This window comes from Leucoraja erinacea, chromosome 32, assembly GCF_028641065.1.
Source record: "Leucoraja erinacea ecotype New England chromosome 32, Leri_hhj_1, whole genome shotgun sequence".
Classification (NCBI taxonomy): Eukaryota; Metazoa; Chordata; class Chondrichthyes; order Rajiformes; family Rajidae; genus Leucoraja; species Leucoraja erinaceus.
Window position 1 is genome coordinate 1,920,368 of NC_073408.1, and position 24,765 is coordinate 1,945,132.

The window sequence follows — 24,765 nt, forward strand, 5'->3', positions numbered from 1 at the left end:
GTGTGTAATGTTTCCAAAAGCTCCAAACATCCCATTTCTGCATTGCTCAATATCCTGATACCGCCTGAAAGAATGAATTCATTTCTCAAACAATTTGCACTTAATAAATTAATTTACTTTGAATGTGTTAATATACCTTGTTACATTTTGTATCTTAGATACATTTGTAAATATCAGGTACAGAACTGTAATCTGGATAGTATAACCCCCGTCAAACAAGGATCAACTTTAATCCCCCAATGTTGCAGAATGACTGCATCTCCTTCATTTTTGAGAATTGAGACCTCAGTGAAAAAACTTGGTGGCACAAGGACAATTTGGACACGTCGCCCAAAGAGTCGTACCTTTTTCTGGTCGCTGCTGGATTTTCAAAATGTTGATAATTTAACAATAATGATAGACCTGCTGCGACTATGACGGGTGCCGGCAAGTGGGGCAGGCCCTTAAATGACACACTTTCATTTAGGGAGTCTACTGAAATTTGTAGGAATTTTCCAAAAGAGATCCTACGTTTTTAGACCAGAATATCTTAACGACATTGATATAATGTCGTTGTTTAAATTGAGTTGAATTTGGTGCATTTGTTTACAAAGTGTATTTATAACATTTTACATAATATCTTGGCAGAAGTGGATGGTGAAATCTTTCTTCGAGAGGTCTAGTAATATGTAATACTGAGGCATTGCTAGTATATGATTGTGCTGTAAGATTGCTGTTGTAATTTAGTCATTGGTATTGTCTTTCCTCAGCGTTTGTGCCTAGATGGGAACTCTGGCCAGAATATAATAATCAAGGATGGCTTGCAGGCTGTGGAAGCTCTAGCCTTTGACTCCATTAGCCGGCTTCTGTACTGGATAGATGCTGGGGCAAAGAAACTTGAGGCAAGTCTAGTGCGTGTATGGCATAAGTATGAAATACTTCTAAAACTTAGAATGCATTAAATGTTTATATTCCATTTACTTCATAGTTGGTGACCAAGCATGAATGGGGAAGGAAGAAAGTGGGTGGGGAGGGCAGAAAGTGATTTGTTGGGAGACTAATTGTAATGATTAGAACTGAAGAAGCATTGCAGCTGGATGTTTGTATTTAGGTGGCATTTAAAAATAATATATGGACAACTTGGAGTAACCCGTTTTAGTTTGTCATTACGATGACTGATAGATATCCTCTTGCATTGTAGTGTTTTATGATTCCAATGAATAAATTAAATGTCTTAATGCAAACAATTTGGCATCAGTTCATTCCACAGCAGCAAGTGCGAACTCCAATCTCATTTGGACACTAACAAAGCTTAAGGAGGCCCATAAATACACATTTTATTTTAATTATTCATTAGGTTTCTAACGCTGATGGCGACCTTCGTCTCACTCTCTTGAATTCCACTACATTGGACCGTCCAAGGGCTCTTGTACTAGTTCCCACTTTAGGGTAAGTTTTGAAAATATTTGAACTTGTGTCCTTGTATGTTTAATATAATTTCTTGGGATATGCAGATCAATAGATTGCTGAGGAGAGTTACATTTCTCATTTGGGGAAAATGACTTTCAAAATTTCATGCAGATTCCACAGTAGTTCTAACCAGCAAATCTTTACAACTTTGACCTGAAGCCCTTTTGTGCACAAGCAAATAAGACATCAATGCACTTAAAAGTGCTCTAAATATTTTGCTGGTTCAATCTGGGATCTTTTTGTTTTTTAATCTTCCTATACCATGGTGAACAATTATGTGATAATCAGATAACCTGGGCTGATTACACCCAACCTACATTAATTCCTTTTTGTACTGGCACTCTCCTTGCAAATACAGACCACTTCTGTACTTGAAAATAAAGTCTTACTATAATGTCTAAACTATGGTGAGATCAGTTGCCATTGAATTAGAGTTAGACACAAAATGCTGGAGTAACTCAGCGGGACAGGCAGCATCTCTGGAGAGAAGGAATGGGTGACGTTTCGGGTCGAGACCCTTCTTCAGACATGTGCCTAAAACAAAATTCTGTATGTTGATGTTTTTATGAAGCTCCAAGTAGTTATATTCATTTTGGTGTTTGTCAAGTTGGCAAATGGGATTATAGCTTAGCCACATGAATGAGTTGGGCAGAAAGGCTTGTTTCCGTGCTGTAATACTCCATGGCTCTAAGCTGGCTCCTTGAAGTTAAATGTTCATAACACTAGAGGGTGCTGATAGACATTATACGCTGAATTTATTTGCACCATCCAGTGCATCAAGGTGGTATTACAAGAGGTATTGTATGCAGCCTTTTATAGACCAAACTGCTTTCCTTTCCTAAGTATAGTTGCCATCACCATCTTGATTTGATGGTCCAGTTATTTAGTGAGCTGTTTGAATGCATGGAGCATGTCTGTTATCAACAGAGCTCATTTAGATTTAAAATGCCGTGACCTCGTGCCCTCATTTTTGATGTTGAAAGTAAAAGTCAGATTCAGATTCAGATTCAATTTTAATTGTCATTGTCAGTGTACAGTACAGAGACAACGAAATGCATTTAGCATCTCCCTGGAAGAGCGACATAGCAAACGATTTGAATAAATAATAATAAGTGTCCAGAGGGGTGGGGGGGGGGTGGTGATTGGCAGTCACCGAGGTACGTTGTTTAGTAGAGTGACAGCCGCCGGAAAGAAGCTGTTCCTCGACCTGCTGGTTCGGCAACGGAGAGACCTGTATCCGCGCCAGTAGATCCAGTAAGATTTATATTGTCCACATTTAATAGAACTTATTATATAAACTTAATTTGGATGACTGGACTGATGGGAGGTAGAAGACTCGGGTACACTCCAGGTTCCTAAGCTGTTGTCTTTGTAGTTTTGTGGTTTCTGGGTGGAAAGGTGCATGTGGCAGGGAGATGTAGATAGACTCATTGGGCCATTGGAATTGGAGAAACAAGGCGCAGCCCATTTAAGGATGGTGGACAAGTTGAGGATATGCTATTAATGATAGACTTCTGAAAAACATTGAGAAGCAGAGAGATAATGGAAAGCATGTGCATTCATCTGAAGTAGCCATAAATGCCATGTTAAGATGGTGTACATAGTGCTTCATATTGGCCGGGGCCCAGGGAGGTTATTTTGGAAGGTACACAAAAATGCTGGTTAAACTCAGCGGGTGCAGCAGCATCTATGGAGCGAAGGAAATAGGCAATGTTTCGTGCCGAAACCCTGAAGGAAATAGGCAACGTTTCGGGCCGAAACCCTTCCGGGTTTCGGCCCGAAACGTTGCCTATTTCCTTCGCTCCATAGATGCAGCTGCACCTGCCGAGTTTCTCCAGCATTTTTGTGTACCTTCGATTTTCCAGCATCTGCAGTTCCTTCTTAAACACGAGGTTATTTTGGAAATGGAAAACATTGATTAGTTGTACATTTCTGGTCGTCATCTGTGAGGAGAGATGTGAAAGCACTTGGGAGGTACGGAGCAGATGAACTGGGACACCGCCAAGACTGGAAAATATTAGTTCTGTGGCAGGATTGACTGCTTGTTTTCTTTGGAACAGTGAAGGCTGAGGGAAAATTAATTGATACATAACATTAAAAGGGCTTACACAGATGAGATACCGAGGGTTTGTGTCACTTAGCTGAGCGTCAATAACAAGGAAGGAACAATATCAAGCGTTCTTCTAAACAGTTGAAAAGCAAGTTGGGAATTATTGTCACTGCGAGTGATTGGCGATGACCCTGTATTGCATTGAAAGTACTTGGCTATGTGTTTGATGGGCTGTAACCTTGGCTGGCAAGAACTGGAAAAGTACATTAGGATAGCACTTTTATGCCAGAATTTATGTTATAGAATAGATCCCATAATCTCCTAATGTGGTGTGAATTTCTTTGAACCTAATTTGTGCAAGAAGGCAAATTATAACTGTCTTGTAAATCTGTCTTTAGACTGATGTTTTGGACAGACTGGGGAGAAGATAAAGTTGGAATTTACAAGAGTGAGATGGATGCATCACACCCCACTCGACTCATTTCTGATGGTATTAAATGGCCCAACGGGATTACCGTGGATGGATCTTGGATCTACTGGACTGAAGCTTATGTTGATCGTATTGAGAGAGCAGATTTAAATGGTGGCCAGAGATCAGTACTAATACAAAACCTTCCTCATCCATATGCTATCAGTGTCTTCAAGGTAAATGGCCAGTGGCTGTTCAGAATGATATTTGAAATGTGATACTTGTCAAATCAAATGCTGATATAGTCTCATACATGATTCGGAAAAGTAGCTGTGAAACTATCCACTTTTGGTATTTTAAGCTTCTTTAGCATTGAAATAAACAAGCACGTGATTCTCCTTTTCTTAAAATTAGTTCTTTAATTTTCTGGAGTTTTGTTAAGATTTTCAAAAGCAAGCACCGACCGAAGCAAAAGTGTATAGGGTTAGTGCCGGATTCCATTCTCTGGCAAGCCTGTCTTCATGAGCAATTCTGGCTAATAGGCTTTTATTTGTAATACTTATAATTTAATAGCATCTTTCAGTGCCTCAACCAGCCTAACGCTCAGCAAAGTCAAATTGAATTCAACTTGCTGTTGCAATGTAGCAAATGTTTTTGTCAAACTTCTTAACAACAGAAACGGGATAATCACCAGATAAACTTTTTTTTGTAAGATGTTAATTGAAGGGTCAATATTGGTCGGATCACTGAGAATAATTGCCCTGCCCTTTTGTTATCATGAATTGTTGCCTCCACATAAAAGGTCAGAAAGAACCAAGATTTAAGATTTCTTTTTAAAAATGGCGTCGGGTATTCCCTCTGTATCAGGTTAAGTGTTATGCTTAAATCTTTGGCATGGGACTCGAATGCGCATCCTATTGATTTGGGTGAAGATTCACTGATGAATCGTAGCTGTATAGGACTGAAACCATCAGGCTGGTGTCCACTGGAAGGAACACTTCGGGCACCTCCTGAACTGCAACTGTGTCCTTGATGTAAGTGCCCTTGTCTGGATTCCAAAGCAACCTATTTGGTTCGGTCTTGCTGCCACTAATAACAAGTCAAAGTTCATATCACAGCTGTAAAAAGCAGCAATGTCTCAGGAGCCGATGGTACTTGAAGATTGGTGGTGAGTCCATAACCTTGTGATCTTGCCAGATGTGTTGGGGATGATGGTCCCATAGTCGTGTCTGTCTGCAAGAATGGAGACAAGTTTGACTATAGGAACTGCAGCGATGTCTCCGTGCTGTCTGGTACAGGGAAAATTATTGCCAGGATCCTCATCGACTGCCGCCTCCAGGTAGCTGAAGAGTTGCTTCCCAAATTCCAGAGTGAATTCTGTTTGTCTTAATGCACGGCAGACATGATCTTCACGACCTAACAACTCCAAAAATATAAATACATGATGCAATTGCTGTCCATCGCTTTCCTCAACCTTTCCAACCTCAAGAGGATGAGTTGTAGAATGCAGATGATGCTTGCGTTTGCACACATTTGGAGGCCAATCTCGAAGTCATTATTGGTCCATTCACTGAAGCTTATGATAAGATGAGCCTTACACTCAGCACATACAGGAAAAGTACAGACCTCCACCAGTCTGTCGACCTTGCAAAATACTGCACTTTGACAACAAAGATTCACCGTGAGACACTGGAAAAACATTGACTGCTTCCCTTTTCTCTGTTAAACTGTAGTCTAATTTAAGTTAACGTAAAGATCCCAGAACACTAATTGAAATGAAGTATTACATTCTGCTACTGCCCTGATCAACTTTTTCAGCTCAGCCAGGATCATCTGTTGACTGGTTCACTCGCTTAATGCTTGTTAGACTTTGGGTTGTGGATTTGGCTACCATATTACATAAGACACTGCAATTCAATAATTATGAGTGTGAGGTTTCATGAGTTTGTGGAATACAAGGATAGATTTTATAATGAACGTGAGTTTTTTAGTGAGGAAGATTCAATAATATGAACAGTATACTTCCAATAAATATTGAGTCTTGGATATTCAATACTCTTTTTAGGATCAAATCTACTGGGATGATTGGTCAAAACTGAGCATCTTTCGAGCGTATAAGCATGATGGCTCGGGTGTGGAAACCTTGGTTACTGGTTTAACTGGAGTAATGGATATGAAAGTTTTCTACAAGGGCAAGACTACAGGTAACACCTCTACAGAATCTTTCTGGATGTAACATTTGCTCCGTTTACTTTGGTGCCTGCCAGCAAAATATGTACAGTGCTGAAATATGTTATAGTATCACCAAAAACATAGATGAGAAGTTACGGGAAGTCCTGGAAAACAAAGTAAATTATTATTGCACGATCTAATTTTGTGCATCAAAGATCGTACATCAGCAGGTCACCGAAGTGTCTGGGCATACTTCCAGTGGGAGAATAAAAATTAATAATTTATTATGGACATTTTTGTTTCCTGTATTCCAGATACGTATATTAGCAAAATTAAATTGCAAAACACAATATTTTACAAATGTCCAGTAGATCTAATTGCATCAGTCAGTCCTTCACTAGGCATGTATCAGTTAATAATAAATGAGTAAGAAAGAACTACAGATGCTGGTTTAAGAGGAAGGTAGACAGTAACTCAGCGGGTGAGGCAGCATCTCTGGAGAGATGGTTGCTGAACTCTCGTCGGAGAGAGGAGAACTTCTTCAATGTAGACATACCTTGAGGGGATTTCGCAGCGGAGTGGACAAAATGTATAAGAAAGAACTGCAGATGCTGAAGAAGGGTCTCGACCTGAAACGTCGCCCATTCCTTCTCTCCAGAGATGCTGCCTCGCCTGCTGAGTTACTCCAGCATTTTGTGTCTACCTTCAGTTAATAATAACTTGTATTTGTATGGTGCACTTAAATATAGAAATAGTTGCAAGCTGCTACATAGAAGTGTTATCGGGAAACAATTCGTACAATGCCAAAAAAGGATAGTAAAAGTTTAAATCAGAAAAGATGAGTTTTTAAGAGGGTGTTTGATTAGAGGTTCAGGAAAGGAATTCCAGAGTTTTTACTCAGACAGTTGAAGGTATTGACACCATACATGAGGCCATGGGAGTTGCGGAAGTGCAGGAGCCTGATGGAGTGAAGCAGTTCTCTGATGATTGTAAGTCTGTGCTGCAGGATCTGTACATTTATATTTAATGTTATGCTGGCTGCAGGTGGACTAGCTGGTGACTATTATGAATATGTAGAATATCTAATTTGGGGCACGTGTACACCTAATTATTGTAAGTGACTCAAAGTATCTTTGTTTTGCATTATGTACATGTATTAGGCCACTCGAGTATTTCTGAAGATTCGAGCCAGCTTTGAAAGAGGGGGAGAGAGAGAGAGAGCGAATAGGTGTACGCATGCTTTCACACCTGAAAAGAGAAAGGATTGGGCGATGTTCAGATTTACACTCTCAAATTATTGCTTGTAATTTTTCTAAGATATTTTAAATTCCTTTTAAAGGCAGCAATGCATGTGCATCAAAGACCTGCAGTTTGCTTTGTCTTCCAAAGCCAAATGGGAAACGATGTGCATGTCCCGATGGAGTGAAGAGCTTGGTTTTGCCAAATGGGAATGTTGGTTGTGAATGTCCACATGGTTATTCCCTCAAGAATACCACCTGTGTGCGACAAGGTGAGTGCCTTGTAGCTAGTTATCGATACATTCTGTGTAATGGCCCACAATGTCATTTATTTATTAGAATCAAATACATTATGATAGAGATTAGTTGAAATATTGCCATGCTCCTGGTGATAATTTCTACGGAAAATGTATGTGCATCTAATCTTTATATATCTCCTTCCATTACCCATCATCACCATTCAAGACATTAAGACTACATAAGAAGATAATAAAACTACACAATAAAATAATAAGACTGCATTAAAATAAAAGCAAAACTATGAAGATCGCATGTAAACAACCTGTGCATTTACGACAACAAGGAAGATTCAGATTCAGATTCAATTTTAATTGTCATTGTCAGTGTACAGTACAGAGACAACGAAATGCATTTAGCATCTCCCTTGAAGAGCGACATAGCAAACGATTTGAATAAAAAAATAATAAGTGTCCGGGGGGGGGGGGGGGGGCTCATTGGCAGTTGCTGTTGAGGCCAATCACCGTTGTATCATCTGCATACTTGATGATGGCGTTAGTACCATGTACAGGTGTGCAGTCATAGGTGAAGAGGGAGTAGAGGAGGGGGCTCAGCACACAGCCCTGAGGAACGCCGGTGTTCAGGGTGAGGGTTGAAGAGGTGTGCTTGTCTAACCTCACAGACTGGGGTCTGTTGGTTAGAAAGTCCAGTATCCAGTTGCAGAGGGAGGGGTCGATGCCCAGGTTACCGAGTTTGGTGATCAGTTTTGATGGAATAATGGTGTTGAATGCTGAGCTGTAATCGATGAACAGCATTCTTACATAAGTGTCTCTGTTGTCAAGGTGGGAGAGGGCGGAGTGAAGTGCCGTTGAGATGGCATCCTCCGTACTCCTGTTCTTGCGGTAGGCAAACTGATAGGGATCCAGTGTGGGGGATAGGCAGCTTTTGAGGTGTGCCAGGACCAGCCTCTCGAAGCACTTGGTGATGATGGGGGTAAGTGCAACTGGGCGGAAGTCGTTGAGGCTTGCCGCAGTGGAGTGTTTTGGCACTGGCACGATGGAGGTGGCTTTAAGGCAAGTGGGGACAACTGCTTGGGCAAGTGACAGGTTGAAGATGTCAGTCCAGACGTCTGTCAGCTGCGCAGCACAGGCACTGAGCACGCGCCTGGGGATGCCGTCAGGGCCAGCAGCCTTACGTGCATTAGTCCTACTCAGTGCCACGTACACGTCGTAGGGGGTGAGTGTGAGGGGTTGGTGATCGGCAGGTAGCACAGCCTTGATGGCTGTCTCTAGATTGTCCCTGTCGAAGTCGAGCACAGCTTGGACAGAGCTGCAATGAAAATCTCATTAATATTAGACAATAGGTGCAGGAGTAGGCCATTTGGCCCTTCGAGCCAACACCGCCATTCAATGTGATCATGGCTGATCATCCCCAATCAGTACCCCGTTCCTGCCTTCTCCCCAAATCCACTGATTCCGCTATTTTTAAGAAATTATATTATATTAATAATTAAGAATTTGCATCATAAAATAAATTGTCTGCCTGCAAAGATGACAACCAATTTGCAAATACTTTCATAACCATAGAATTGTGTTTAACAAGGAACTGCAGATGCTGGAAAATCAAAGGTAGACAAAAGTGCTGGAGAAACTCAGCAGGTGCAGCAGCATCTATGGAGCGAAGGAAATAGGCAACGTTTTGGGCCGAAACCCTTCTTCGACCCTTGTGTTAAGGCAATGGTGCAGATTTATTTCTCGCCATCGTAGTGTAATTTCCTTATGCCAGTAGTGAGGAAGTGATCCAGCGGATCTTCATTGATAACTCATTGGGTTTAGTGGCCCATCATATGTGGAATTAGCTGAAGGATTTTTCTGCTTGACTGGCTAGTAAAACCAAGATCCATTGCCAGTCCTCTGGAAATTGACTGTCGAATTAGTTGTGAAATGGTATTCCACCAAAATTGTGCTGTGGCTCAATGATGGGTGTGGGTGATGTAATTCAGGAGAAGAACCAGACATATCTAAACATTGGCTATCAACCTGCAAAGAGCAACTTTTGTGTATTTTGATTGCATTACAGAGCATAATTGCACCCCTAACCAGTATGAATGCTTCAATGGAAAATGTATCAGCAGCATTTGGAAGTGTGATCATGATGATGACTGTGGTGACTTTAGTGATGAAACGGATTGCCGTAAGTACCACCTGAATTTAGTAACTGATAAACGTTATGTAACTTTCTGAAATAATGCTAAAATAACACATTTTTTCAGGGCGTAACTAAAACTTGTGAGTTGTAGTGTAAGGTGTCACCGTACAACTTTATCCTTTTCACCGGATGTTTCCTTTAGTATGCCAAGCATGTTGTTTATGAAACTCATTGTGTTTAATAGAAATTCAGCCGTTCTGTGGTTTGTTTTTTTTTTGGTGTCCTGGTAAAACGGGGTGCCAATTTTGAATCGTATCATGTACAAACATTGGTTGATAAGCATGAACCCTTTTTACCTGTTTCACAGCCACGGGAGTGTGCGACGTCAACTCTCAGTTTAAGTGTAAATCTTCGGGGATATGTATTCCAGCAGCATATGTGTGCGATCGTGAAGATGACTGTGGAGACAATAGTGATGAGGAGCATTGCTGTAAGTGGTTTCATATCTTTATCCACATTTCTGAATAATTATCTTCTGCCATAGTGTTATGGCCGGCCTTCACTTGAAAATCGAAGTTGGGTCAAGTCAAGTCACTTTTATTTCTATAGCGCATTTAATAAACAACTCTCGTTGACCAAAGTGCTTTACATTGGTGGAGGTGCTAACGTTATACAACATTGGTTCATAGATTAAGTACATACATAAATACATACATATAGCCCTCCCTCAGAGGACGTCAAGAAAGGCTTGAGAGTTGTATGTTTCCATTTGAGAAATTGCTGTTATGTCGAAGATGAGAGGCAAGGCTCTGTACTGCCATGGAACCTTCCACATAAATATCCCATTGTGGGGAAGCTGAAATCTTTAAAGGACAGTTCAACCTTAATCCCAGAAGACAAACTGAGATGTTTGAACTTTTTTAATTCACCATTCTAAAGGTAATCTTAAATACTAACTCCATAATCCTTGCAATTGCTCTGTTTTCTTTAGAATGTGGACAGAGAGGTCCCTGCATTAGATCCAACCTAATACAGGTTTCTGCGCCTGATTGCTTCATAGTTGTGTCCAAGAAGACGGCAATACTGCAGCACAGTCGTGCAGTCGCGGTTGAACAGTTGCCGTCAACTTCTGACTGCGTTTGTGACCACATATGTGAAGTCTCAAACCTGATAATCGTGTGGGGAAAAACGTCCTATCATCCTGCAAAATCCAGCCCAGTGGTAAACACTGCCCAGTCCATCATGGGTACAGACTCGTATACACACACAGATTCACAAAGGCACAGGCACATATACACACACAGATTCACAAAGGCACAGGCACATATACACACACAGATTCACAAAGGCACAGGCACATATACACACACACAGATTCACAAAGGCACAGGCACATATACACACACACACAGATTCACAAAGGCACAGTCACATATACACACACACAGATTCACAAAGGCACAGGCACATATACACACACAGATTCACAAAGGCACAGGCACATATACACACACGCAGACTCACAAAGACACAGACAATTTTGGGACATATGACAATGAAACACTCTGACTCTTGTTATAAATGCCTTGCACTTTAAATTCATCTCCACCAGGGGTCATGCAGCAACCTCTATCTGATCAAGTACAGCAGCTGTACAGTTTCCTGGATGGCCCATTCCTTTCCTGTGATTTCAGGTCTTCCACATCCCCTTTGCTAAAATCGGTCAAGTATGGGAGGAGCCTAGATCATGTTTTATATTCCAGTTCTAACGTATCACAAAATTGTATCCTGCTCCAATATAATTTTACCTGTTTTAAGATGGAAGAGAAATTTGAATGTAACCAATTGGAGGTTAATCCTGATCCTTCCCATACAACATGGACAATAGATCAATTTTTATCAAGGTTTTTGTTGAGAAGTTTGTACTAAATGATGTTATTTCTTAGAACATACAACAACAAGCCCTTCAGCCCACAATGCCTGCGCTTTCTTGCTGCCAATTTGAACTAATCATGTCTGCTCCCACACTTGCCCTGGCAGCATGTTTTTGCATCACGAACTTTGTGAAAAGCAACAGATTCCTTGTAACCTACTGAGGACCATTAGCATTGGTTCCCAGTCAAAAATTAAAAATGTTGAAATAGACTATGAATACACCTTTTAAATAAGGATGTCTTCGTTATTATTATAAATAGCCAGTCAATGACTGGCTATTTATTCGGTTGCAAAATTGTTTTCCCCATTTCTTAGACTCAACCTGCACGTGATGAAATAAAGTTATTTTAACTACAGGCTGCAAGAATTTGTTTGTATCTTAAAGTTTAGGGATAAACAAATAAGATGTCTAATTTTGTGGTGTGGCAATGTTGTCCCTTGGCGGTTCATGTGGACAATAATTTATTAGCTCTAAACAATTGGGTTTTATTCTGTTCATAAAGTATAGCCAACTATCAAATCAAGCATTTAGATTTGACAGTGTGTTCACCTGATATAAAATATTTATTAATATAAGGTTAAATAACTGCACTGGGTTACATTACCATCAATCCATTTGAGTTGAGAAATATCTTGTGGCTTTTCTTAAAGAATAAGTGTGCAGATATATTAATTCAGTCGAAGATAGACGCAAAATGCTGGAGTTACTCAGCGGGACAGTCGGCATCCCTGGAGAGAAGGAATGGGTCGAGACCCTTCTTCAGACTGGTCTGAACCGGTCTGAAGAAGGGTCTCGACCTGAAACATCACCTATTCCTTCTCTCCGAAGATGCTGCCCGTCCCACTGAGTTGCTTCAGGTTTTTGGGTCTTATCTTCGGTTTAAACCAGCATCTGCAGTTCGTTCCTATAAATTCAGCCGGCTGTTATTACAATTTTCCTTTCTCTGAACGTCAACAGCATTTAATACCTGTACCAGTGATGAGTTTACTTGTGCCAATGGCTTGTGCATTCGAAAGTCATGGATATGTGATGGAGATAATGACTGCCGAGACTGGTCAGATGAAGCAAACTGCACCTGTAAGTAACAACGTACTTGTGGCAACTTGCTTCAACTTCATTTATTCCTGATTATTTAAATTGTCCTCTAACAGAGTAATGTAATATTCACTCAGCTCAATTTGGAAAATGTTCAAATTGGGTTTAAAAATAAGCGTTTCTTTTCAAAATACCACAGTTAATTTCCAGTGCATTGGTCATTCATTTGGTTAATATGCGTTTCAGCTCCAGCTTCCACAATGAAGCACGAGAGCCAGGACTCGGAAATAGATTACAATACTTTTGAGAGATAAATCCAGTAAAGTTACGGTTATTAAATTTGCTCATTTTAAATTTTATTTTGGCAAATAGATTTAGCTATTTAAGAATTGGCTGGAGCATAGGAAATATATTTTTAATTTTCAATTGGGTATGTTTACATTTATGTAACAATGAGAACCAGTATATACAAGACCACAGAATCCGTGTGAGGTTTTGGGTGTTGAGGGGTATTGAGGGTTGGATTAAAAAATAAAAAAGAAGCATGTGTATGGATAAGGGAATAATGGTGAGCGAGGCATGTTTGGAATATAAGAAATGTAGGGAGCTACTTAACAGGGAAATTAGAAAGGCTAAGAGGGGTTACAGAAAATTGCAGGCAGGATTAAGGTAAATTTGAAGTGATTTAGAGGGAAACCTCCTTCATTCAGAGAGTACCAAGTACCTGGAGTGTACTGCTTGAGAGAGGATGAAGGTGGTTTGCTGATAGCATGTTAGGAGTGTCTAGATGAGCACTTAAATCACTTGGGCATAGAAGGATATGCACCAGGTGCTGGGATATAGTGTAAACAGAGATATTCACTGGTTGGTTAAGGCAAGTTGGACTGAATGGCCCGTATCTATATTCTATGATCCTGCTTTGAGAAAAGTGGGAGCTAATCCATCTCGTGTCGCTTGATGAAATTTCACATTTGAATGTTTTCAACACGACACTTTCAAAAGTAGCAAATTCAATTTATGTAGCACTCCAAGTTTGCGGATGACACTAAAAATGGGGGGCAGTGTTAGCTGTGAGGAGGATGCTAGGAGACTGCAAGGTGACTTGGATAGGCTGGGTGAGTGGGCAAATGTTTGGCAGATGCAGTATAATGTGGATAAATGTGAGGTTATCCATTTTGGTGGCAAAAACAGGAAAGCAGACTATTATCTAAATGGTGGCCGATTGGGAAAGGGGGAGATGCAGCGAGACCTGGGTGGCATGGTACACCAGTCATTGAAAGTAGGCATGCAGGTGCAGCAGGCAGTGAAGAAAGCCAATGCTATGTTAGCATTCAAATCAAACGGCTATGAGCGAAATCGAAGCTCGTTTCTTCCGCAGCTGTATTGCGACTTGGTGAGACCACACCTGGAGTATTGCGTACAGTTTTGGTCTCCTAATCTGAGGAAGGACATTCTTGCCATCGAGGGAGTACAGAGAAGGTTCACCAGACTGATTCCTGGGATGTCTGGACTTTCATGTGAAGAAAGACTGGTGAGACTTGGTTTATACTGTCTAGAATTTAGGAGATTGAGAGGGGATCTTATAGAAACCTACACAATTCTTAAGGGGTTGGACAGGCTAGATGCAGGAAGATTGTTCCCGATGTTGGGGAAGTCCAGGACAAGGGGTCACAGCTTAAGGATAAGGGGGAAACCCTTTAAAACCGAGATGAGAAGAACTTTTTTTCACACAGAGTGGTGAATCTCTGGAACTCTCTGCCACAGAGGGTAGTTGAGGCCAGTTCATTGGCTATATTTAAGAGGGAGTTAGATGTGGCCCTTGTGGCTAAGGGGATCAGGGGGTATGGAGAGAAGGCAGGTACGGGATACTGAGTTGGATGATCAGCCATGATCATATTGAATGGCGGTGCAGGCTCGAAGGGCCGAATGGCCTACTCCTGCACCTAATTTCTATGTTTCTATGTATCTGCTCCATTTGACACTTAAGCCATAGATATTCATTTCATTGAAAACCACTGCCTTCTATGTGAAGAATGAAGTTTGTCAAAATTGCACCTTTCCTGTAATATGTAGCAGAGCAGAAATGCATTGTTATCTCTGGCAGTGTGTATAATGATATTGATGATTTTTTGGAACATTCACCAACACAAATATTTTCTTTAGCCACCAATAAAAGCTGTGACCCTCGCTACTTTACATGCCGTAATGGTAACTGCATCCAGCGTGAGTGGTTGTGTGATGGGGATGACGATTGTTTTGATGAAAGTGATGAAGACGTTACTCTCTGTGGTAAGAATCCTGTGGGATGTCTGTGGTATTCGTGTCTTTTTGTGTCTTAGCAGTACAGTCTGGAATTTGATAATATTTAACTAAAATATTTTAATAGTGTCCAAAGTTCAGACCAGGTAATAGTCTTTTATGTTTGACTCAAAAGCAGGTTCTGAATGTCTCTGTCTACCTGTGTATTGTATATAGATGTATATATGAGTGCAGGTAGAACAGTTGTCTATACCGTTGTCTCTGTACTGTACACTGACAATGACAATTAAAATTGGATCTGAATCTGAATCTGAAGAGAAGATAAACAGGAAATAAAAATCCAAATGGTTTAAACTTACAAAACACAAAATGTCAACATGGTTTTTACTTATTTAATAAGATAAATTACAGTTTAGCAGAAGAAAGCAAATAATTTTGAATATTTCTCACATAGTCTAATTTATGAAAATAATCTTAGTAGATATGGTTGTGATTTATTGGTCTTGCAAATGATGGAGATGAATTTTAGCCACTTTGGGCGTGTGATGATTGATCTTGGAATTGTTTGATAACTTGCTCTAATGATAAATGACCTAAACTGATATTAACATTTCATACAGTTAATTTGACCAACTGTTAAATATTGTTCCTTTGTTTAAGAAAGGAACTAGAGATAATCCAGGAATTTACAGACCCCTGATCCTCATGTCAGTGGGAAGGAAGCTACTGGACAGGGTTCTTTGGGATGGGATATACTCGCACTTGGAAGAGTATGGGATAATTGGGGAACAGGTAGAATGGCTTTAGATCACATCTTGCAAACGAGGTGACAAAGGTGAAGGGAGGGTGGTGGATGACGTCTGCATGGACTTTAGTAAGGCATTTGACAGGGTCCCTTATGGTAGGCTGACCCAGAAGATTAAGAGTGCAGGAAGGAATGGTAGATGCTGGTTTAAACCGAAGATAGTCTCAAAAAGCTGGAGTAACTCAGTGGGACAGGCAACATCTCTGGAGAGAAGGAATGGGTGACATTTTGGGTCGAGACCGTTCTTCCGAAATGTCACCTATTCCTTCGCTCCAGAGATGTTGTTTGTCCCACTGAGTTATTCCAGCTTTTAGTGTCCAGAAGATTAAGACGTGTGGGATCCACTGTGACTTGATAGTTTGGATTCAGAACTGGTTTACCAATAGAAGACAATAGGAATGGAAGGGTGTTAATCTGGCTGGAGGTTTGCGACCAATGGTTTTCCACAGGTTTAATGGAGGAATGTCTGTTTATTACACATAACATATGGAAACTGCTTGGACAAAAATGTAGATGGGTTGGTTAGCAAGATTGCAGACGTCAACAAATTGGTGTCGTTGTGGACGGTGAAGAGGCTGTCAAAGGATATAGCTAATGTAAACTAGTTACAGATAAGGGTGGAGAAACGGCACCTGGAGTTTAATACGGGCAAGTGTGAGGTCATGCACTTTGGGAGGTCACAGGCAAGGGGAGAGTATACAGATATTGGCAAGATGCTTAACAGCATTGAAGTAATGAGAGGTTGTGGGGTCCAAGTCCACAGCTCCCTTAAAGTAGCAATACGAGTAATGCCAAAGAAGACAACTGGTATGTTTGCCTTCATTTCTTGAGCCAATGAGTACAACAGTCAGGAAATCATACTGCAGCTTTATATAATATTGGTTGGGTCGAATTTGGCAGAAGGGATTAGTTTAACTTGGTATCACATTCAGCACAAAATTGTGGGCCAACGTTCTGAGTCTTTGTTTTGCCCCGCTGTTCAGTATTATGACAAATGAAACAATCTGAATCTGAATTATGAAGATCTCACTGTGTGCAGAAATTATTTTTGTTTCGCTTTTCACATCTATTTTCATTTTTCAATTTGGTCTCATTACTAGTAACGGGTACATTAAGAAAATACTAGCTTAGTTTTGTAACTATTTGTAAAAATCAACATAATATCAGAATAGTGTTGGCGAATTAGTACATATAATAGAAGCTAAACATGCTCTTTTGTTTCCAAAATGTCTTGATGTATTTCCTTCTCAATCGTATGCTATCATGCAGAGAAGACGGGTTGCAATGGATTTAAATGTAAAAATGGTACATGTATTGGAATGGCTGAACGTTGCAATGGTGTCAGAGACTGTTCAGATGGATTAGATGAACAAAACTGCAGTGAGTACTTTTACGTTTTTTTTAAAACAATGACTTCAACTGTCTACTTTCAATGTACTTAAGTGTCTAGAATGGCAATTGAATTGCTTAGGCATGGATGCCTAGAGACTAAGTGCTGTGCAATGAGATCAATACTAAAGAACCACTGGTCAGTTAAACCAGATGGGCAGAATGGCCTCTTCCCCTGCTGTACAATTCCACAGCTCCATAATTATACATACATAATTCCGTTTGGTTGGTCTGTAACATTGAGATTGGAATAGCAATGCATAGCACATTGGTATATTAAAAACTCACATAATATTCTGTATAACATGATTGTATATTAACATTTTAGATGAGTTAAAATAAAATTGATTATTTATGCAGAAGTAGAAATGATTGACAAATCTTTCTCTATTATCATAGATAATAATGGACAAGTAATTTTTGGTCAAGGGAATTTAAGGTTCTGCTTTGATGTGTATGTGGGATTCTTTTACATTTTACATAGTTAGATTCTTGCACTCCTTACTTCCCAATACTGTTTCTGAATTCCCAAGATTCAGGTGACTGCACTGTAGTTATTTTTCCTTTCTACCTTGCAATATAATCTGTTATAAATGCACAATGTAAAATTCATGGAATGCACATTCGATGTTCCAACCCAAGGGAATGCAGTTCCCACTTTCCCAGACATGAATAAAAAGATTTTCCTGCATTTTCAAATGGCTTGAGATGATTTTCATGTAGGCTCTGTAGAAGTGAGAGTTGCTGCTGTGTTTAAATATTAAACCTGAATGTTACCATGGTTCCTTTTATTAATTTTGCCAGACCCATTATGCTCTCAGTATTTTGAGTTCGCCTGCAAGAATGGACGTCAGTGCCTGCCGAAAGAGATGGTTTGTGACGGAATCCGACAGTGTGATGATGGTTCCGATGAAGATCCAAATCACGCGTATTGTAGTATGTTCTCTTCAGTATTCTCTATTATATTAAAACCATATACGGCTAAATCTGTAGACCATGATTTGCTGATTGAATTTATGTTCTCCCATGTTGTCAAATTGGATGACCATTTAGGGGGAGAAAATTGTGGCCATTCTACATATAGGTATTGCAACCAGGTGGGAATCGACTTCCATAACTTTGGGTAGTGTTACATCCAAGACAGATCATTAACTAGTCTGCATGGGTCAATTGAGCAGTCAGCAGGAGTAAGAATTCTAACAAAATAACTGTACCGTTGTTAGCATTTAAATCAATTATCGAGTCCTGCACGCTATCCTGGCTGAGATTAGTGTCATCAACACATTGGGCGTCAATTCTCATATATACTGATTTCATTTGGTTTTATAATCAGCCGATAGTTCTGTTCACTGAGAAAATTTCATAACCATTTTAAAACTTTTGCTTTGTGAAACTTTTTCCACCCCCCTTCTCATACTTGATTTTGTTGAGACTAAATGTCTGCTGAAGTAGGATGTATCCACACAGACTAAAAGTGCAAGTAATGTCCCATCCAAAAGTTATTTTCACAACTGACTGTAATCTACAGTTATGCTTGTATGCATGAGAAACATTCAACTCAAACCAAGCATGTCCCAGAATAACAAAGATAATTGGTAAAATGCCGACTGGTGTTAGGAATTTGAAGAATGCATAGAAAATCTCAGATTACATAAATGTTCTTTTGTTCTCCTGTTTGCAGCATTTGTCAGGAAAAAAATACTGAATCACGAGTTCAATCCAAATGTGACTCAGTTTTTCAACAGTAAAAGTAACTATTGTAGTTGAAACCAATCCATAGCTGGAAAACAGAAAAAGGATACAAAAATTAATTAGTTGGTGGGGGTTTTGACATCAGCGATGACATGTACAAATCCACTGACTCTCCCCGTTAGATAAAGACTGAAAAATCACCAGCAGTTTGCCTGTTATTCATTATGTCCTCTTCCCTTAGAGACAATGTTGTGTTTCTAATCCAAATTTTAAACGGAGAAAGCATTACCTTAGTCGTTAGTGATTCCTTAGTCGTTAGTGATTCCTTAGTCGTTAGTGATTCCTTGTGCCAAATTAAAGCTGGCTGACTGAGATAGAAGTGTGTCCCTTACTAGTGATTGGAAAGCTAATGTTTATCTTGCCAGAACTACCCGATCCTATTGGTGTTTAGCTAGAAACATCCAACATATTGGCTGGCAGGCTTCTTGGGAGATTTGAAATTTCTATCAATATTTGTGATGGACCTGTTATTCAGGATTGATCAACATTTGGGAATTTAGTTCATCAACGCAAGGCCCTGGAGTAGAGTGGACATGGCGATTCTGAATCACTCACCATCGCATGGAAACTTGGCTCTCCATAAAATAAAGGTAGATAAATCTCCCGGGCAGACACATATAAATAATTAGACACAAATGAGGTGCCAAAAGACTGGAAGGTGGCTAATTTTGTACCTTTTTTAATGTAGGGCTGCAAGGAAAAGCCTAGGAACTATAGACCAGTGAGCCTAACATCTGTGGTCGGAAAGTTAATGGAGAGGTATAGGAAGGAACAACCGAAGATAGACACAAAATGCTGGAGTAACGCAGCGGGACAGGCAGGATCTCTGGAGGGAAGGAATGGGTGACATTTCAGGTTGAGACCCTTCGTCAGACTTCTTCCGAAGAAGGGTCTCGACCTTAAACGTCACCTATTCCTTCTCTCTAGAGATGTTGCCTGCCCTGCTGAGTTACTCCAGTCTATCTTCAAGTTAATGAAGAGAGTTCTGTGAGAGAGATATATATGGAATTGTATAGACAGGTTGATTAGTCAACTTGGTTTTGTATGTGGGAGATTGTGTCTTATAATTCTGGTTGAGTTTTTTTTTGATAAGGACTTCTAAGAGGACATTGTTGATAAGGACTTCAAAGAGGTATTTGATAAGATTCTACATAGTAGGCTTCTCTGGAAGGTTAGATCGCTTGGGATCCAGGGAGATATAACTGACTGGATGGTGAATTGGCTTCATACAAATAAGCAAACAGTGAAGGTAGAAGGTTTGTTTTGGACTGGAGGCCTGTGACTAGTGGTGTGCGTCAGGGATCGGTGCTGGGCCCATTGTTGTTATCTGTATCAATGATTTGGATGAAAATGTAGAAGGCATGATTAGTAAGTTTGCAGAGGGGACTAAAGTGGGTGGTATTGTAGATGGTGAAGGTGGTCATCAACAATTACAGCAGGATTTTGATCCGTTTGACCAGTGGCCTGTGGAATGGTTAATGGAGTTTAATGCAGGCAATTGTTGTATTTTGGGAAGTCGGGCGAGGGCAGGATCTTCACAATGAATGGCAGGGCTCTGGGGTGTGTTGTAGAACAGAGATCTAGAGGGCAGGTACATAGTTCCTTGAGAGTGGCATCACAAGTAGATAGGGTGGTCAAGGAGGCTTTATTTACATTGGCCTTCATCAGTTGGGGTATTGAGTATAGAAGTTGGGACTAAAGAAGCAGTCTCGACCCGAAACGTCACCTATTCCTTCTCTCCAAAGATACTGCCTGTACTGCTGAATTACTCCAGCATGTTGTATCTACCTTCGATTTAAACCAGCCTCTGCAGTTCTTTCCTACACACAGAAGTTGGGATGTTATGTTACAGTTATACAAGACATTCGTGAGGGTGCTTTTGGAGTAATATGTTCTGTTTAGGTCACTCTGGTATCGGAAGAATGTTATTAAACGGGATACAGTACAGAGGTGATTTACGAGGATATTGCCGGGACTTGAGGGCTGAGCTAATGGGAGAGGTTGGGCAGGCTAGGACTTTACTCCTCAGAGGGCAGTAGTCTAGGGGCGATCTTCTAGATCTGTATATGATCATGAGGGAAATAGATAGTGTGAATGCTCAGGGGCTTTTGATATGTTGAGCAAACAATGGGCCACTAGGCAAATCAAGCACCAGGGACATGGGTTTCAGGTGAGGAAAGATTTAATACGCACCTGAGGGCCAACCTTTTTCACACAGTAGATTTTGGGTGTATGGAACGAGCAGCAGAGCAGGTGAATCAGGTACAACAATTAAAAGACATTTGGACAGGTACATGGATAGAAAATGTTTGGGGGGGATATGGGCCAACTGCCAGCAGGTGGGTCTAGTGTGGATAGGGCATCTTGGTCAGCACAGGTAAGTTGAGCAGAAAGGCTTGTTTCTGTGCTCTATGACTCTGTGATGTCAGAAGGTTATTTAGAAGAAAGAAAAATTAGTTAATGCTTCAGGTGGGATTCTTTATTTGACCAAAGTGCAAGTGACAAGCATTATTTTAAAAACTTCCTTGGATCTGCAACAATACTTAGTCCACTTCCAGCATTTATTGCTTTAAAGTTTAAATAATAATTATTAATTTATCTGAATTGATAATAATCTACGATCGAATCCTATTGATGCTTGTATTTGTAGGTGGGACAGAGGAGTTTAATCGAACCTGTGAGCCCTTCAGTTTCAAATGCCGGAATGGAGTGTGCATTAGCATTGAATGGAAGTGTGATGGGGTGGATGACTGTGGCGACTACTCGGATGAAACAAATTGTAGTAAGTATACAAAGTCTTATCTACACCCTGGCCGTTGTTGTTAGTATAAAATCTATAATTAGCTTTGATTAAAAATCTTTTTTTTTTTTTTCTTTTTTTTGCAAAACAGATATGATAACGTAGCATTTAATTACTGGTCTCAGTCAGTTTTGAACCAATGATCTAGAGAAATGACTTTGAATCTTGCCACAGCACTGGGGGATTTGACCGATAATTAAATAGGATTTTATTTTATCAAAGGGCAGAATGGCCTCCTCCTGCACCTAATTTCTATGTTTCCATGTTTCTATTTAGAAAGCTAATAATAGCAAGCATTAAAATATCAGATTTGTTTTAAAACTGACCTGTTTCACCTTTGTCCAGAAAGGATATACATCTTGCCCTGCACCTCCAGACTACCAATAAGTTGCAAGAATGACACAGTGCTGGAGTAGTTTAGAGGGTCAATTAACATCTCTGGAGAACACAGATATTAACACTTTGTGTCTTTTTTTTTTAAGACCAGTTCCACGTCTACCAATAAGGTTGGATTAACTGACTTCTCAATTTGGGATAGACAATGAATACATTGCCAGCAATTTCTCCTTCTCGGTGTGCATCAGGTTTATTTCTTGCATTTGGTATCACGTTGCAATAACGGATCAGTTATTCATATGGTTTTTGAATCTTTGTAGGATATCCCACCGAAGCACCTTCTTGCATGAAGTACTTTCAGTTCAGTTGCCAGAATGGAAAATGTGTACCGATATGGTGGAAATGCGATGGAGAGAATGACTGTGGAGACTGGTCTGATGAAGATGGCTGCCCTGGTATAAACACAATTAAATCTAAACTATTATTGGTGGAATTTATGGACAATGCAACATAACTGATGGTAGAAGATAATTACCATGTTTTTAAATTTCTTCTTCCTTATGCCTGACAACTGACAGCATTTAAACGCTTAAAACACCTACGCACAGAAGACTATGGGCCAAGTGCTGTAAGATGAGATTATTACAGATGTGTGTCCGCTGGTCGGGTTAGCCTAGTAGGGATCCTTGATGATAGATGCCGCCTTCTCTAGGCAAAACCTCATCTAGATGCTTTCAATGGTGGGGAGGGCTGTGCCCATGATGAACTGGGCTGCGTCCACCACTCTCTATCGCTTCTTGAGTTCCCGTGCTTTGGAATTACCATGCCAAGCACCCATGTACCCAGCGGGACCCATTCTATGTTGCATCTGTAGAAGATGGTTAGACTATTTGGTGACATGCTGAATCTTTTTAAACTTCTAAGAAAATGAAAGCACTGGTATGTTGTCTTCATGATTGCATCTATATACTGGGCCCAGGCCAGGCAATATGAAAACTGAGGAATATGAAGATGCTAATTCTCTCTGTAGCTGACCCACCATTGGAAAGTGGCATGTGATCACCTAGCATACCCGTTCTGAAGTCAATGATTAGTTCCTTGTATCTATGATGTTGATCGAGGACTTGTTAAATTCATTTTTTATTCGGAAGCCCAAAAAACTTGAGTGTTTACATCTGTTTTAGGTTCGCATCCTGTTCCACATGCTACTGACGTTCCTTCCAGTTGTGGCCCCAACCACTTCAGGTGTAATTCTGGTGGATGCATTGTAAACCATTGGGTGTGTGACTCTTACAAAGACTGTCGGGATGGTTCTGACGAGGAAGGTTGCCCAACTTTTTCAGGTAAATGCAAATTGTGATAGATTGTCCAACACGACATTACTTAGATCTTCACTTCATTGGAGATCATTTATGTTGAAGGATATTGGGGGCTCCTTTCTTGTGCTAGCTTTGAGTTGAAAGTGCCTGCCACCATCAGTAAATGTAATGTGGAAATGTATTCCATTCATAAATATTGCACTGTTAATTTTGATCAGAGAAAATCCTAAATTTACCACAGCTGGGGCTCGTTGAAGAAAGATAGGAGTTAATTCCACATTCATTCCTGTAAATTTTGCATATGCGTTGATATTGCACCAAGAACCATTCTCCAATACATGTGCACGCACGTATTTTATAATAAAGTTTGTACATTTGTTTTAGTTGGTGCCATTATTGGCAATTGATTTTCCGACATCAAGGGCTATGATTTTCCAGAATATTGCTTTTAAGCTGCCGTTGTTTAACAAGCCGTTAAAAATATTTGTTGAACCATGGTGGTGCATTGGACAGTTCACTTGTCAGATTCTGCTGAACACAGCATTATAGCCCATGCCATCACTTCCCTACCATTGAGGGGGATCTATCACAGTCGATGCCTCAAAAAGGCTGCCAACATCATCAAGGACCCACACTCATCTCTCCACTGCCATCAGGTAGAAGGTACAGGAGCCTGAAATCTGCAACATCCAGGTTCAGGAACAGCATCTTCCCCACAGCCATCAGACTATTAAACATAACTCCAAACAAACTCTGACCTACAACAACACTTTATCTGTTTATTTATGTATGTGTGTGTGTGTATATAGAGATAGAGATAGATAGATAGTCTATGCTCTATATATGGTATATAGACACACTGATCTGTTCTTCTGTTCTGTATTTATGCCTACAATATTCTGTTGTGCTGCAGCAAGCAAGAATTTCATTGTCCTATCTGGGACACATGACAATAAACCTCTCTTGACTAGTGGTAACTTGTGAAAGACAATATCCAGATGCATCTGCACCTCGTGTTGCATTTGAGAGACTGGCATAGAAATTGTGTTAGTTATCCTGTGAAGAAGACTAGGTGCATTACTAATTAGTTGTTAGTGTCTTGATGCTTTTAATTACATTTAAAAAAAAAAGTTATTTTGGTAGCTTTGGTTTTGGGGCTACAACAAGCCGTTTGGCACACCGAGTCTGCGCAAACCAGCAATCCCCTTACATTAGCACTATCCTGGGCAGGGTGTTGCATAATATCACTGGATGTTGCATAAAACCTAGAATGTTTATCTGCAAACATTGCATTTCATCTTACTGGTGCATGCCTATTATACTTGATGAACCTACCCTACCTACCAAGGGGTTGAATGATTTGATATTTTGCCTGAAAGGGAAACTTCATTTTTCAATGCTCATTATCACCGCCCTCAATAATATGTTTAA

The 24,765-nt window shown here is 40.2% G+C and overlaps 1 protein-coding gene across 2 annotated transcripts in view; it reads left to right on the forward strand.

Moving 5' to 3' along the window:
* Positions 1-24,765, forward strand: part of sorl1 (sortilin-related receptor, L(DLR class) A repeats containing) — a 107,315-nt gene that overhangs the window by 50,824 nt on the left and 31,726 nt on the right. For both annotated transcript variants that reach the window (XM_055660564.1, XM_055660565.1), the window contains exons 18-31: positions 750-881; positions 1,337-1,428; positions 3,898-4,144; positions 5,974-6,112; positions 7,420-7,590; positions 9,635-9,748; positions 10,071-10,193; positions 12,597-12,716; positions 14,838-14,963; positions 17,008-17,118; positions 17,932-18,063; positions 21,530-21,661; positions 22,336-22,470; positions 23,200-23,358. In XM_055660564.1, coding sequence (XP_055516539.1) covers positions 750-881; positions 1,337-1,428; positions 3,898-4,144; positions 5,974-6,112; positions 7,420-7,590; positions 9,635-9,748; positions 10,071-10,193; positions 12,597-12,716; positions 14,838-14,963; positions 17,008-17,118; positions 17,932-18,063; positions 21,530-21,661; positions 22,336-22,470; positions 23,200-23,358 — 1,933 coding nt within the window. The remainder of the gene's footprint in view (positions 1-749; positions 882-1,336; positions 1,429-3,897; positions 4,145-5,973; positions 6,113-7,419; positions 7,591-9,634; positions 9,749-10,070; positions 10,194-12,596; positions 12,717-14,837; positions 14,964-17,007; positions 17,119-17,931; positions 18,064-21,529; positions 21,662-22,335; positions 22,471-23,199; positions 23,359-24,765) is intronic.